Source organism: Macaca thibetana, chromosome 4 (assembly GCF_024542745.1).
Source record: "Macaca thibetana thibetana isolate TM-01 chromosome 4, ASM2454274v1, whole genome shotgun sequence".
NCBI lineage: Eukaryota > Metazoa > Chordata > Mammalia > Primates > Cercopithecidae > Macaca > Macaca thibetana.
The window spans coordinates 20,987,518-21,002,681 of record NC_065581.1 but is presented as its reverse complement, the minus strand read 5'-3'; the positions used below and the strand labels follow the sequence as shown (position 1 = coordinate 21,002,681).

The 15,164-nt window shown below is 38.2% G+C and overlaps 1 protein-coding gene across 3 annotated transcripts in view; it reads right to left on the bottom strand.

Annotated features, from left to right (window-relative positions):
• The window catches only part of CDKAL1 (CDK5 regulatory subunit associated protein 1 like 1), a 712,749-nt gene that overhangs the window by 229,787 nt on the left and 467,798 nt on the right, over positions 1–15,164 (bottom strand). For all 3 annotated transcript variants that reach the window (XM_050789551.1, XM_050789550.1, XM_050789549.1), the window contains one exon: positions 1,077–1,222. In XM_050789551.1, coding sequence (XP_050645508.1) covers positions 1,077–1,222 — 146 coding nt within the window. The remainder of the gene's footprint in view (positions 1–1,076; positions 1,223–15,164) is intronic.

Here is a 15,164-nt window from a genome sequence, read left to right as displayed (position 1 = left end):
AACTTAGAAAGATACGTAAAGGAAAGGTATGGAAGAATAGAAAAAAGAAAAAGAAAGAAAATGATTTTAAAATGATCATATGCAGTTAGGATAAATGACTAATTAAAGGTGGAAAAAAATAATTTCTTACAATTTGTATAAAGCAATCGTATCCATGCAGTACTCTGACATAGTACAAACGTACATAATTATAAACAAGATGATGGAAATAAAAAGTTGTATCTTAATTAAGCAAAACAGCAGAGGAAAAGGCTATGGAAAAAATTTATGAAACGTAGGAAGACCCAGGCCACAAATATGCCAAGACAAATGACATATCCCCAGAGGGGAGAACAGCGTCACAGACTTGAGAAGGTTCTGTGTGACCCTGGCCAGTACTTCCATTTCCTGCCTGGTATAATCACAGAAGGCAGTCAATGTTTGGTGATGATGAGGTGCAGGGTTTTGAAGAACATAATTAAGGGCTGAAAGTATTTTCTGTGGAAACAAAATTATCATTCATGTCTGACATTGTGTAAATATGCCTTAATTTTGGTCAATAGCAATTTGAACCTTAAAAATTAGAATCCTCAAACCTTCTTGTAAATCACAATTCTTTAAGCAAACTACAGGGCTTTGTGTGTAAAAGCACAGACATTCCAGATACTCTTTAAAAAATGCTGTTTAGTAGAAAATTATCTATTTTTGTAGTGACACGATTTGGCCTCCGTCCATGTCAAAACCAGTTCATGACTTCAAAAAGCCACATTAAAGGAGATTTACATAGAGCAAAAGCTAAAGCAGTTTTCATCCATCAGGTCAGGTATAAAAATAATCACAATTCACATTACCTTAAAACGACTGGCAATCTTACACAAATTAATGGTGTGTCATGTACAGATGGAAGGTGGATATAAACTGAGGAGAAAGAAAAAACCACATCAAAGGTGCCAAGAAGACTTAAAGGCTTTGAAAGCTTCGAAAGTCTCGCCTTCTCTCTTGTACCTTTAATTGTAAGGCTGCAATAAGTGCATTTTTGCCACAAGCTCTTGAAAGAAAAAAGAAATGGTTATTTTCTTAAGTACTAACAGACTTACTTCTCTTTCAGAAAATCCACTACTCTTTTGAAGTCAGCCACACAGTATTCTCTTTTCATTTCCATGAGTACGCTGTCGGAGGCAGACTGGACTGGTATGTGCAGAAAAGCGTAGACTCTGGGGTGATTAAGGATTTTTGCCATTTCCTTAAAAAAATGGAAGGAGAAAACATTAATCATTTTAACAAATTGTGGAATGGTTTTCCTCACATCAACATCACAAGCACAAGCAAATAAACATACTAGTTGAAAACAGACCAATCATCAAGCCTCTTATAGTGAACATCAATTGGCAATATTCTATGATGAGATTTGGGAATTCAATATCACTTTCAGAAGATTCCACAGAAGAATTATTTCCTCATGCTTTCTGTTTCTCTTAGGTGACAAAACAGAGATAAACTCATATAATACCTAAAGAGTAAAAAGATTTTTCAGTACTCCAAAACAAACACCATTCCTACTTCACTTCAAAGGAGTTTTACATTCTGCCTTGTTACATTTGTAGGAAAAACATCAATATTTAAGGCAAACACCTGAGATCCCATAATCCCCTATACTTGAATAGAGAAAATTTCCAAATTTAGGTTAACACATTTTTTAATACAAATATTATTGCCAGGACAAATGACATATTTGTAAAAAAAAAAAAAAAAAAAATGAGGGAAAAAAACTCTGCAACTCACCTGTTTCTTATTTTTTAAATTTCATTCACATATATTTTGAGTATCTATTATGCAAAAGGCACATGATCAGACAGTAAGGCCAGCCACTTCACCAATGGGCACCTACTGACATTCATACTTAAGATGCATAAAAAGAAGTGAAAGAAGAGAGGAAGAGAAAGAAGAACGTATCTTGCCAAGTGAAAGAGAATACATTTAAGTGAAACACATTAAAAAACTCAGAGAGTGTTTAAAAATTACGCGAAGGACACAAAGCGGTCGAATAGAAAGACAGAGGTGAACTTGTGTAATGTCACCATTCATGCAAGCATTAGGTAAGTTGACTAATGTGGTCCCTCTCCACTGCTGCATGCTGTCAGGTCATCGATTTGAAAGAGAGGGAGGAAAGGAAGGAGAGAAAGAGAAAAAGAAAAAAGAAAAGAAACAGAAAGAAAAAAAGAAAAAGAAAAATGAAAAGAAAGAGACAGCAGGCGCATACAGCCTTTCAGAGTCCAGCAGTGAATAAAAACGTCATAAAGGGAGCGGCTCATTAATAACTTGCATGTGCCAGTGATTCTTAATTTTCAAAGTATTGCACTTTCACATCTGTTACCTAATTGCATCCTTCAGAAAGTATTTTGAAGGATCTTATGGAATCAAAGAGCCAGCTAATTCCGTCCAGTTACCTCTTAGCTCTTCAGTCATGCATATGGATCAACCATGCCCTGTGTTTCTCCATTTTCTTTTCATTGACTGTGAACATTAGCATTTTAGCCAAAGTGGAAGCCCAGAGATGAACTCAAATCAGTCACCTTCTTAGTAGCAGTTGTTTAAAATACTCCTTTTACTAAGAAGTTCAGACTATAAAATAAAATTACTCATAGATATCCTTTATCCACACTTTCTCTATCTGGAATTAATAGGTATATATACCTTACTAACCTTGTTACATATAGACTACTAAATTGGAATTGGAGTTGAAGAATTTCTTATTTAGTAGAAAAACAGCTGGATACACTTTTATGAAACTGTTAAACTTCTGGGCTGGGTATTCAGTAGGCTCTTTTTTTTTTTCTTTCTTTCTTTTTTTTGAGATGGAGTTTTGCTCTGTCACCCAGGCTGGAGTGCAGTGGCACAATCTCAACTCACTGCAACCTCCGCCTCCCGGGTTCAAGCAATTCTCCTGCCTCAGCCTCCCAAGTAGCTGGGATTCCAGGCGTGTGCCACCACACCCGGCTAATTTTTGTGGTTTTAGTAGAGATGGGGTTTCACCATGTTGGCCAGGCTGGTCTTGAACTCCTGACCTCAAGTGATCCACCTGCCTTGGCCTCTCAAAGTGCTGAGATTACAGGAGTGAGTCACGGTGCCTAGCCTCAGCAGGCTCTTTGTAGCCATACTGCACACCTAGAGCTGGGCGAGGCAGAGCCACACTCACATTACCCATCCTGCAGTAAATATGCTGGCCTTATGCTAGGATCCTCTGCCTTTCAGGTTCTTCACACTTGAACATCAAAATCCCACCACCAAATTTAAGAAACATAATTGTACAAAGATCTTTGTTTTCTAAAGTGGCAGCACTCACAGCTCTAGACATATCTATTGTGGTGAGAAATGACATTTTGACACGTAATACACTTTGTGAGATGAAACTTCGCACTCGGGCTGTGCGCCTTTTTCTCATCTATAAAATGGAGAGAGGGATAATATTCATCTCATAGGGCTACTGGGCTATTGTGAAAATAAATTAAGATAACCCAGTATATACTAATAGAATAAGTACTCCATATGTAAATCATCTAATTTTTAAATTTTTTTCTTTTGGCAAGTATTTTAAGTTCCTGGTAACACAATTTTATGTGGATTACAGGGAACCTATGAATCAATAAATAAAACAGCTTTCTGATAAGCTAGTTCCCGAACTAGCAGGTGAAGGAGAAGTAACTGGTACTGATTTGCATGACATAAATTTGAAAGGGGTTTACCAGCAAACATGACCCCGGGCCAGAGAGGGTGGTGCAGTTTCTCTTGGAAACACTCAGGGTGGCCTCCTACTATAAACAGGATACTGCGCTAGATGAAACTTTGCCCTGCTACAGTATGCCAATTTACAAATTAAAATGTTAATAGCAAACAAGTAGGATAAAAGTGGTGGTTTCCCCCTCCCCCCACCACCCCCATGGTTCTCAAAATAAACCTTCCCACTAGTAATTATCTTTAGTTTCATACTACAGGCCTTGCAACTTCATACTGCTAGAACACAAAATAAAATTACACTTGCCCCTTAATTAAAGTTTATGTTTCTGCCACTAAGAGAATCATGACTTAACACAGATTAATGTACCCAAGGAGACAAAACACGTATTTTTTGTTTTGCTTTTTCTTCCATTCCTCTTCTTGCTCAGCACTCTTAGTTTAGGACAACTTGTGTTCTCTTCACCTTTCAAAAACTTCTTCCTTTATGACTTCTCAGCAACCTGTTCTGGGTATTACCAAAGTGTTTACTTAGCTCTTCCTGGCAATACAATAATGAATCTCCAGAACTGAATGCTACAAGGCCAGGAATTATATTTTACTCTTCCCTCTGGATCTCTACAATAGCTTATACTGTGCTAAGCACACCACTAAACATTTAAATACAGAAACATTTAAATACAACTACATCAATATACACGAAAAGAGGTATAAACTGTAATTTCAATAGGAAGACAAACTTTCATTTAGTAATATTTCGGTTGGGCTCAACCAGGTAAACAAACATATATTCAAGGAGGTAAACAGGCATTTAATCAGCCTGCCTTAATTTCTGGAACAAATGAAGAATTATATGTAAATCTATAGGTATACACATAAGTACAGGCATACCTCATTTTATTGTACTTCCCAAATATTATGTTTCTTACAGATTGAAGGTTTGAGGCAACCCTGTGTCAAGCATGTGCACTGGCAAATTTCTTCAACAGCATGTGCTCACTTTGTCTCTCTGTGTCACATTTTGGTGGTTCTTGCAATATTTCAGACTTTTAAAATTATTATTATATCTGCTGTGATGATCTGTGATCAGTGACCTTTGACGTTACTCTTGTAATTATTTTGGGGTGCCACAAACCGTGCCCATATAAGATGGCAAATTTAATCAATACATGTTGTGTTCTGACTGCTCTTCCAGTTGGCTCTTCCGGTCTTGGGCCTCCCTATCCTCTGAGATACAACAAGATTGAAATTAGGCCAATTAATAACCCAACAAAGGCCTTTACATATTCAAGTGGATGGAAAAGTCCCACGTTTCTCACTGTAAATCAAAAACTAGAAGGCATTAACCTTAGTGGGGAAGGCATATGAAAAGCTGAGACAGGTTAAAAGCTAGGCCTCTTGCACCAGTCAGCCAAGTTATGAATGCAAAGGAAAAGTTCTTGAAGGAAATTAAAAGTGCTACTCCAGTGAACTCACAAACGATAAGAAAGTCAAACAGCCTTACTGCTGATATGGAGAAAGTTTCAGTGGTCTGGATAGATGATCAAACCAGCCACAACGTTCCCTTAAGCACAAACCTAATCCAGAGCAAGGCCCTAACTCTCTTCAATTCTATAAAGGCTGACTGAAGTGAGGAGACTGCAGAAGATGTTTGAAGCTAGAAGAGATTGGTTCATGAGGTTTAAGGAACAGTTTCCATAACATGAATGTGCAAAGTGAATAAGCAAGTGCTGAAGTAGAAGCAGTAGCAAATTATCCAGAAGACTTAGCTAAGATCACTGATGAAGACGGCTACAGCACACTGCAGATTTTCAGTGCAGACAAAACAGCCTTCTATTAAAAAATGGCGGCATCGAGGACTTCTATAGCTAGATAAGTCAATACAAAAGGCTTTGAAGCCTTGCTTCAAAGCTTCAGAGGACAGAAAGACTGACTCTCTTGTTAGGGGATAATGCAACTGGTGACTGTAAGTTGACACCAGTTCTCATTTGCCATTCTGAAAATTCTAGGGTCCTCAAGCATTGTGATAAATTGACTTTGTCTTTCCTCTATAAATGGAACAACAAAGCCTAGTGAGAGCACATGTGTTGACAGCATGGTTTACTGGATATTTTAAGCCCACTATCGAGACCTACTGCTCAGGAAAAAAAAGATTCCTTTCAAAATATTACTGCTCATGGACAATGCACCTGGTCATCTAAGAGCTCTGATGGGGATGTACAAGGAGATTAATGTTGTTTTTATGCTGGGAAACACAACATCCATTCTGCAGTACAGGGACCAAGGAGTAATTTCAACTTTCAAGTTCATTATATAAGAAATACATTTTTGTAAGGCTATAACTGCCATAGTGATTACTCTGATGGATCTAAGTAAAGTAAATTAAAAGCCTTCTGGAAAGGACTCGTCATTCTACATGCCATTAAGAACTTTCGTGATTCATGGGAGGAGAACAAAATATCAATATAAATAGGAGTCTGGAAGACATTGATTTCAGCCCTCATGGATCACTTTGAGGGGTTCAAGACTTCAATGGAGGAAGTAACTGCAGATATGTTGGACACAGGAAAACAAGTAGAATTACAAGTGCAGCCTGAAGATGTGATGGAATTGCTGCAGTCTCATCATCAAACTTGAACAGCTGATGAGTTGTTTCTTATGGATGAGCAAAGAAAGGGGTTTCAAGATGGAATGTATTCCTGTTGAAGATGCTGTGAACACTGTTGAAATGACAACAAAGGATTTATGACATTACATAAATGTAGTTGATAAAGCAGCGTTTGAGGGAGTTGACTCCAATTCTGAGACAAGCTGCACTGCCACGGCTACGTTCTTAACATTTAGCAATCACCACTCTGATGAGTCCACAGCCATCAACATCATGGCAAGATCCACCACAAGCAAAAAGATAGTAACTCGCTGAAGGCTCCATTTTTAGCAGTAAAGTATTTTAAAATTAAGGTATGTGTATTTTTTACATATAATGCTATTTTATACTTACCAGACTACAATATAGTATAAACATAACTTTTTTTTTTTTTTTTTTTTGAGACGGAGTCTTGCTCTGTAGCCCGGGCTGGAGTGCAGTGGCCGGATCTCAGCTCACTGCAAGCTCCGCCTCCCGGGTTTGCACCATTCTCCTGCCTCAGCCTCCTGAGTAGCTGGGACTACAGGCGCCCGCCACCTCGCCCGGCTAGTTTTTTGTATTTTTAGTAGAGACGGGGTTTCACCGTGTTAGCCAGGATGGTCTCGATCTCCTGACCTCGTGATCCGCCCGTCTCGGCCTCCCAAAGTGCTGGGATTACAGGCTTGAGCCACCGCGCCCGGCCAAACATAACTTTTATATACACTAGGAAACCAAAAAAATCATGTAACTTGCTTTATGGTGATATTTGCTATTTTGCGGAGGTCTGGAACCAAACCTGCAGTATCTCTGAGGTATGCCTATAAAAACCAAGACACTTTAAATAAAGGTAGCCCCATCACGGATTATATTTCTAAAGGTATGCTGAAGCTTGAGATTGAAATCACAATGCATTTTCTCTTTTCTTTTCTTTTTTCTTTTCATCTCGCTCTGTCACCCAGGCTGGAGTACAGAGGTGCAATCTGGGCTCACTGCAGCCTCCACCTCCTGGGTTCAAGCGATTCTCCTGCTTCAGCCTCCTGAGTAGCTGGGATTACAGGTGCGCACCACCATACCTGGCTAATTTTGGTATTTTTAGTAGAGACTGGGTTTCACCATATTGGCCAGGCTGGTCTCGAACTCCCGACCTCAGGATCCCCCCGCCTTGGACTCCCTAAGTGCTGGGATTACAGGCATGAGCCACTGCTCCCAGCCCATAATGCATTTTCTTATGAACGTAATTTACAAGTGAAGGGAAGGGTCTCAGGTTTGACAAGGGAAATAGAAGAATTTAGCTCAAATTGTGGCTGATGAAAGAAAGGCAGTCATGAGCAGCTCGGTGCTCTGAGCTGGGTGAGTCTGAGCTGAAGGGCCGATTTGATGGGCATGTATGTGCTCACATGGGAGGGGGAGCAGCTGAGGAGCTCTGGTAGCAGTTAGCATGGAAAAAGTATGTGTTTTAATATTAGGTCATTTACAATGGAAGGGCTGATGTTTCAAGGCTGCTTAAAATATAGATATTAACCATTTACAAGCAGGAACTGCAGAATGGCTAGCCAGATTAAAAAAACAGTGTTTCTATCTGGTACTATTCCATGGAGTCCTCATCTTACAAAGTGATAATCATCTCAGTGTTTGTTATTTTTCTCTGAACTTAAAATATAAAGAAAAAAATAAATTGAATGAAAACAGACTTAATTTTAGAAAGCAGTTCTATGTATGGTTACATTTTTAAAAGAACTGCTAAATTTCATTTTTATTGCCCTACAGTCATCAAACTCATCATTACATTCTACTTAGTTTTGAATATATGTACTACTGGCTTAACAAAATCCCTCAGTATGTGCTCGCCTCAGCAGCATGGCCCCTGTGCAATTACTTAGTATGTGAAGGTTTACAGAAGATGTTAACACTTGCATTGAGATGCGTTTACGTCCACACGGATAGTGATCAAACAGAAAGCCCTCTCAGACAACAGCTTTGTTATGAAGTACATGCATATTCAAAATTCTAAACTTTACACCGCTCTGTTGTTTTCAGCTCATATAAGTGATATGCTAAAGGAAAAAAAAAAGCCTTCAAAAAAAGATAAACTATCCCATTTCCTTTAAACATTTTCAAAATAGCTTGAGATTTAATTCATATACCATACAATTTATCCATTCAAAGTATACAATTAACATTTTTTAGTATATTCACGGGATTGTAAAACCATTACCACAATCTAATTTTAGAACATTTTCCTTCCCCCAAAACAAACCCTGTACCCATTAGCTGCCACTCCCATTTTCCCTCATTTCATGACCCTTCTAGCTCTAAAACAACCACTAGTCTACTTGCTAACTCTACAGATTTGCCTGTTCTGGACGTTTTACATAAATAGACTCATATAATATGTGACTTCTTTCATGACTGGCTTCTTTCACTTATTGGTTTCAAGGGTTAACCATATTGTAACATCTAAGGATTTATTTCTTTTTTTTTTCTTTGTTTTTTCTTTGGGACAGAGTCTCATTCTGTTGCCCAGGCTGGAGTGCCAAAGTGCAATCATGGCTCACTGCAGCTTTGACCTCCTAGCCTCAAGTGATCCTCCCACCTCAGCCTCTTGAGTAGCTGGGATGACAAGCACATGCTACCACGCCAGGCTAATTTTTACATTTTTTCTAGAGACGGGGTCCCACTATGTTGCCCAGGCTCACTGATCTTGAACTCCTGGGCTCAAGTGATTCTCCTGCCTCAGCCTCCTAAACTGCTGGTATTACAGGTATCAGCAACCATGCCCACCATGCCTAGCTTTATTTCAATTAAATAATAAAACATGGGAATTTAGAATTTATTAAATATATCATTTAATGCAAAACTATTTCACATGTTCTGAATTATATTAGCTTGACTAAGGTGGTAAAGCAAGTTTCACCTATATTTCCTGGCTCTAACACAAACATTCTAATGGCATAGCCTTGCTAGAGATTAGCTGGTACATATAAGATCTTATTAGAAAAATTATAACAGAGACAAAAAAAAAACGGGAGAAAGGTGGGCTGGATGAAGTGGCTCACACCAGTAATCCCAGCACTTTGGGAGGTTGAGGCAGGCACATCACATCACTTGAGGTCAGGAGTTTGAGACCAGCTTGGCCAACATGGTGAAACCTCATCTCTACTAATAATACAATATATGTATTCGCTGAGTATGTTCGTGCGTGCCTATAATCCCAGCTACTCAGGAGGCTAAGCCATGAGAATTGCTTGAGCCCAAGACTCGGAGGTTGCAGTGAGGCGAGACTGTGCCACTGCATTCCAGCCTGGGTGATAGAGTATCTCAAAAAAAAAAAAAAAAAAAAAAAAAAAAAAAAAAAAGAAAAAAAAAGATGGGGGAAAAGTATAAAAATTCCTTAGAAAAATTAAGAATCTCTTAAAATGAGCAGAATGTGACAATGATAATATTATCTTATCATTTATTGATACTTATCATTATCAAAAGTAAGAATGAAATTCTTACTTTTATTGTTTTGTTGAGGTAAAATAGACATACAACTTACCATTTAATTTTTTTTTTTTTAAAGAGACAGGGTCTCGCTATGTTGCCCAGGTTGGACTCAAACCCCTGAACTCGAGCCATCTATGCACCTCAGCTTCCCAAGTAGCTGGGACGACAGATGCATGACACTGACTGACCCTGGTTGATTTATTTCTTTTTTTTTTTTTTTTTGAGAGGGAGTCTCCCTCTGTCACCCAGGCTGGAATGCAGTGGCACAATCTCCGCTCACTATAACTTCTGCCTCCTGGGTTCAAGTGATTCTCCTGCCTCAGCCTCTTGAGTAGCTGGGACTACTTTTTGTATTTTAGTAGAAATGGGGTTTCACCGTGTTGGCCAGGCTGGTCTTGAACTCGTGACCTCAAGTGACCTACCCACTTCTGCCTCCCAAAGTGCTGGGATTACAGGCATGAGCCACCATGCCTAGGCTTGCCTGGTTGATTTTGAACCATTTTTAGGTATACAGTTCAGTGACATTAAGTCCAGTCAATGTTGGACAACCATCACCCACTGTGCATCTCCAGAACCTTTTGATCTTCCCAGACTGAAACTCTGTACCCATTAAACAACTCTCCCATAACTGCTCCCCAAGCCTCTCATAACCACAATTCTACTGTCTCTATGAATTGAACCATTGCAATTGAAATCATATAATATTTGTTCCTTTGTATCTGGCTTATTTCACTTAGCATAATGCTTTTGTTCCTACTGTAGCAATATTATGTTTTTTATATCTTTTTCCAGACAGTTGATAGCTCTACTCTCAATGCCAAAGCACACTGCATAAATTTGTATTAGCTCTTACTTCCTTATCCTGCAATTGAACCATACGTCCTCATATCCCATGGGTATATCTTGTTTATGTTCATTTCCCTATTCCCTTGCTCAATTCCTGGCCCCAAATACTTACACTGTAGTTGAATGTATAAATGACTGATTGTCCCAATTAATTGATATGGTTATTTTGGCATAAGTCCCACAAAGACTTCTAGGCAATGGTCAAAAGACCAATGCCAGTGTTCTAGGAAATCCTATTTCTGGATTCACCTTCAACACTTACCAAGTCATATAAGATAGAGTAAGACCAGAAACATATTTCATCCATTACTTCATTAACGACACTGTAACAGCTACTAAGTGAATTACCAATACCTACGTTTACTCTAGCAATTAATAATAAATTGTCATTAATAGCATCAGAAAGTGAATGAGGGAGCACAAGAAAGGAAAATTTCCAATTCTTATGACCCAAATGACAAAGATAAGATATTGTGAACAGATTCTAATTTACATTTGACCTACAACTTAATTATAACAGGAAATTCTCTTCTAAACTGCAAAGAGTTAACATTTTCAGTATTTGTGCTAAAACAGGTTGAGACAAAACATCTGTTGTAATTAGTGTTTACAGAAATGCAAAAGGACTTCAATGTTCCCTTACCATTACCACTTCATCTTAGTGTCACAGTCAATCACCAGGCTTTACATTATGAAGATGGAAATATACATCTTGAAACCAATGATAAAATGCTAACAGTTACAATTACACACACAAACACATTTATTTTCAACTAATATTATCAGTGTTTTTTTTTTCATTTATTTTTCTTTTTTATTTTTGAGACAGAGTCTTGCTCTATCGTCCATGCTGGAGTGCAGTGGTGCAATCTTTGCTCACTGCAACCTCCACCTCCCAGGTTCATGCCATTCTCCTCCCTCAGCCTCCCGAGTAGCGGGGACTACAGGCATGTGCCACCGTGCCCGGCTAATTTTTGTATTTTTAGTAGAGACAGGGTTTTACCATGTTGGCCAGACTGGTCTCGAATTTCTGACCTCAGGTGATCTGCCTGCCTCAGCCTCCCAAAGTGCTAGGATTACAGGTGTGAGCCACCACGCCCAGCCTAATTTGTTTTTAAATTATTCTTCTCCTCTGTTAAGGACAAGAAATCAAAATAGAGTTTTTGTCTCATGATGATGGTGGTGGTTATATAGATCTATATGTATATATTAAAATGCACAGAACGGGACACATACAAAAAACTCAATTTTGCTGTATTAGTTTTAAAATAAAATAACAAAGAGAAAAACTAAAACTAACAGTGAAATCTTTGATGATTCAAACACTATATGAACAGGTATATGCTATAAAAAGCTTTAAAATCTACACACAATTGCCTTTGCTCCATTTAAGAAAAGACTACTACACACTAACAGAATGAATCAATAGCTGATCAATTTAATGAGGAAAGGGCAGTTCAGGCTGTACCTTCAGCTCAGAGAGTTTTATTGGCTTCTCTTAAATATGACATACATAATTGAGGAATCCAATGGAAAGGCAGATGTTAAAGATTTATCTTAAAATATTTAAGTCATTTATCTATGACCTGATTAAAATTAACTTGGAGTGGTGGTGCGTGCCTGTAATCCCAGCTACTCGGGAGGCTGAGGCAGGAGAATCACTTGAACCCGGGAGGTGGAGGTTTCAGTGAGCTGAGATCGTGCCACTGCACTCCAGCCTGGCAACAGAGCAATACTCAGTGTCTAAATAAATAAATAAATAAAAATAGACACAAAAAACCAGTGATTCTCTTAGTCTCTTTTCCCCCATAATTCCATGGTCTAAATTCTCAAGTGGAGAAAACTCGAACAGAGCTTCAGCCAGTACATGATGGGTGTGTAACATAAACAAGAAATAAATTTTTGTTTCTATAAGCCACTGAGATTTTGGAGGCGATTTTACTATACAACATAACTTAGTTTATCCTTACTGTGATAATGTTATGTGTTGACAGGGCTACTGAATGCACAGATAGCTGATAAAACATTATTTCTGGGTGTCTGTGAGGGTATTTCCAGAACAGATTAGCATTTCAAGTAAAAGAAGATCCATCCTTATCAACGGTCGGTAGCATCCAATCCTTTGAGGGCTCAAATTAAACAAAATGACAGACCAAGGATGAATTCTCCCTCACTTCACACCCCCCCGCCACACACACCCATTATGTTTCTTTGAAGGACTTTGATTAATCTAGTGATGCATTCTCATGTTATGGATAAAAACACCAAAGTTTAGAGATGTTGAAAATGATATGCCTGGCCAGATGCAGTGACTCACACCTGTAATCCCAACACTTTGGGAGGCCAGGATAGGAGGATAGCTTGAATGCAGGAGTCCAAGTCAAACCTGGGCAACTAGTGGGACCCCATGTCTACAAGTGAGAAAAAAAAAAAAGTTGGGGATGGTAATGTGTGCCTGGAGTTCCAACTACGTGGGAGGCTAAGGAAGAAGGATCACGTGAGCCCAGGAAGTCAAGGCTGCCATGAGTCATGATTGGGTCGCTACACTCCAGTCTGGGTGACAGAGTAAAACCCTGTCCCAAAAAATAAAATCAAATGATGTGTCTACAGTCAAGAGCAGTAAGTGGAATAACTGGATTTAGAACCTTATCTTGTCATAGCACAGAGTCTTTTTTCTTAACTAATTTTCAATAAATATTAGGACGGAAGTGTCTATCAACTATGAAGGTTACAACAGGGGAGGAAGAAGCAACAAAAGGTTTTACCCCAAGTAGAGCTCAATTTTGAAAGATAAAAATGTTTCCTAGCCAGGCACGGTGTCTCACGCTTATAACCCCAGCACTTTGGGAGGCTGAGGTGGGCGGATCACTTGAGGTCAGGAACTAAAGACCAGCCTCGCCAACATGGTAAAACCCCATCGCTACTAAAAATACAAAAATTAGCTGGGCGTGATGGTGCACACCTGTAGTCCCAGCTACTCAGGAGGCTGAGGACAATCACTTGAACTCAGGAGGTAGAGGTTGCAGTGAGCTGAGATTGTGCCACTGCACTCCAGCCTGGGTGACAGAGTGAATGAGACTCTGTCTCAAAAAAAAAAAAAACAAAGTTTCCAGACAAACTGCAAAGATAACATATGTTTAATAAATAAAAATGGTGGCCACAGTTTAGATACACAAGGCCACTGTCCATAGGTAACCAAAACTTGAGGCATCTTGATTTCCTCAGAACAATAACCCCAAACACAAACATAGACTTTTTGTCCTTTTGAGTCAGTGAAGTTAAACCAATCAGCTACAGACAAATCAGCGTACACATCTTTGTTTGCCTTAAAGAAGAATATAGGACAGCCAGTCATGGGAAAGGTCAAAATACTTCCTATTTTACAGTCTATGAACCGTGCCGTAGTGGCTGTAAAATTGAGACTTCGTGCCATTTTCCAGTTTGAGGTCTTTCTGGTTCATAAACTTTTCTTTTGCATGCATAGTAAACTCTCAAAATTCTAACTTGATCTGATTTTGACACACATAATATACCTAGTGTCTTAAAATACAAGGCTGTGTATTTTATAAAATAACCTAGTGACCTGCCATATCAGTTCTTCTGGCTTTTCTAAGTCTAATAATACCACTGATATATCTTTAAAAGTATATTTAGAAAAACAAGTATACTTGGAGATCAATTAATGATTCTCTATCTATTTACTTTTTTTATTAAATATACCAGTTACTACACATTTTGTTAAAGTCCTAAAGACAGAGTTGTACATTTGAGGGTTGGGCTTATAGCATCTTATAAGGCTGAACCTGTCCCATTCTCTTAGACAAAAGACGCATAAAATAAGTAGTGCACATAAAGGAATGAAAAAATCTCCATTGTTCTTTAAAAATACACATACTTTTCTCTATTAAAGGCAATGCATATTTCTTTAAATTTTGAAAAACTGAGAAAAATAGAATAAAAAACTAATCATTGCTGAAAACAACCATTATTAAAACAAAGATTCATTACTCTTGCTATCATCTTGAAACAACTAAATTATAAAATTATATGTGATACTATCTAGTGAGTTTGAGAAAAATGAAATGATTTTCAAAGACTAACATAAAGCTAACAGTATTTCTTGACAATAGATCATTAGGTCTGAGCTCAATTTCTTCAAAAACGAAGGAAAAAAAAAACCTTTCTTTTAAGCAGGGTCCAAATCACCCAAGCACTTAGACTCAAGGGGCTCATAATACTTCTACATTAGCATAACAGGAGAGAGAAATCTGAATATGAAAACAACAAACAAAGGAAAATCAGCGATAAGAATCAGCAAAACATCTTAGACTTATTCCTGAACAAGTTATTACCATTGGAACAATGTTGTCCCTGGAGCTATGATGAGAGAATGGAAAAAATAAATAGATATAAAAAGAAAAAATTTCTTTATTTGAAAAGCTATACAAATGAGAAGGAAGATAAAAGAAGAAAACAGGGATAGACAATTCTCTCC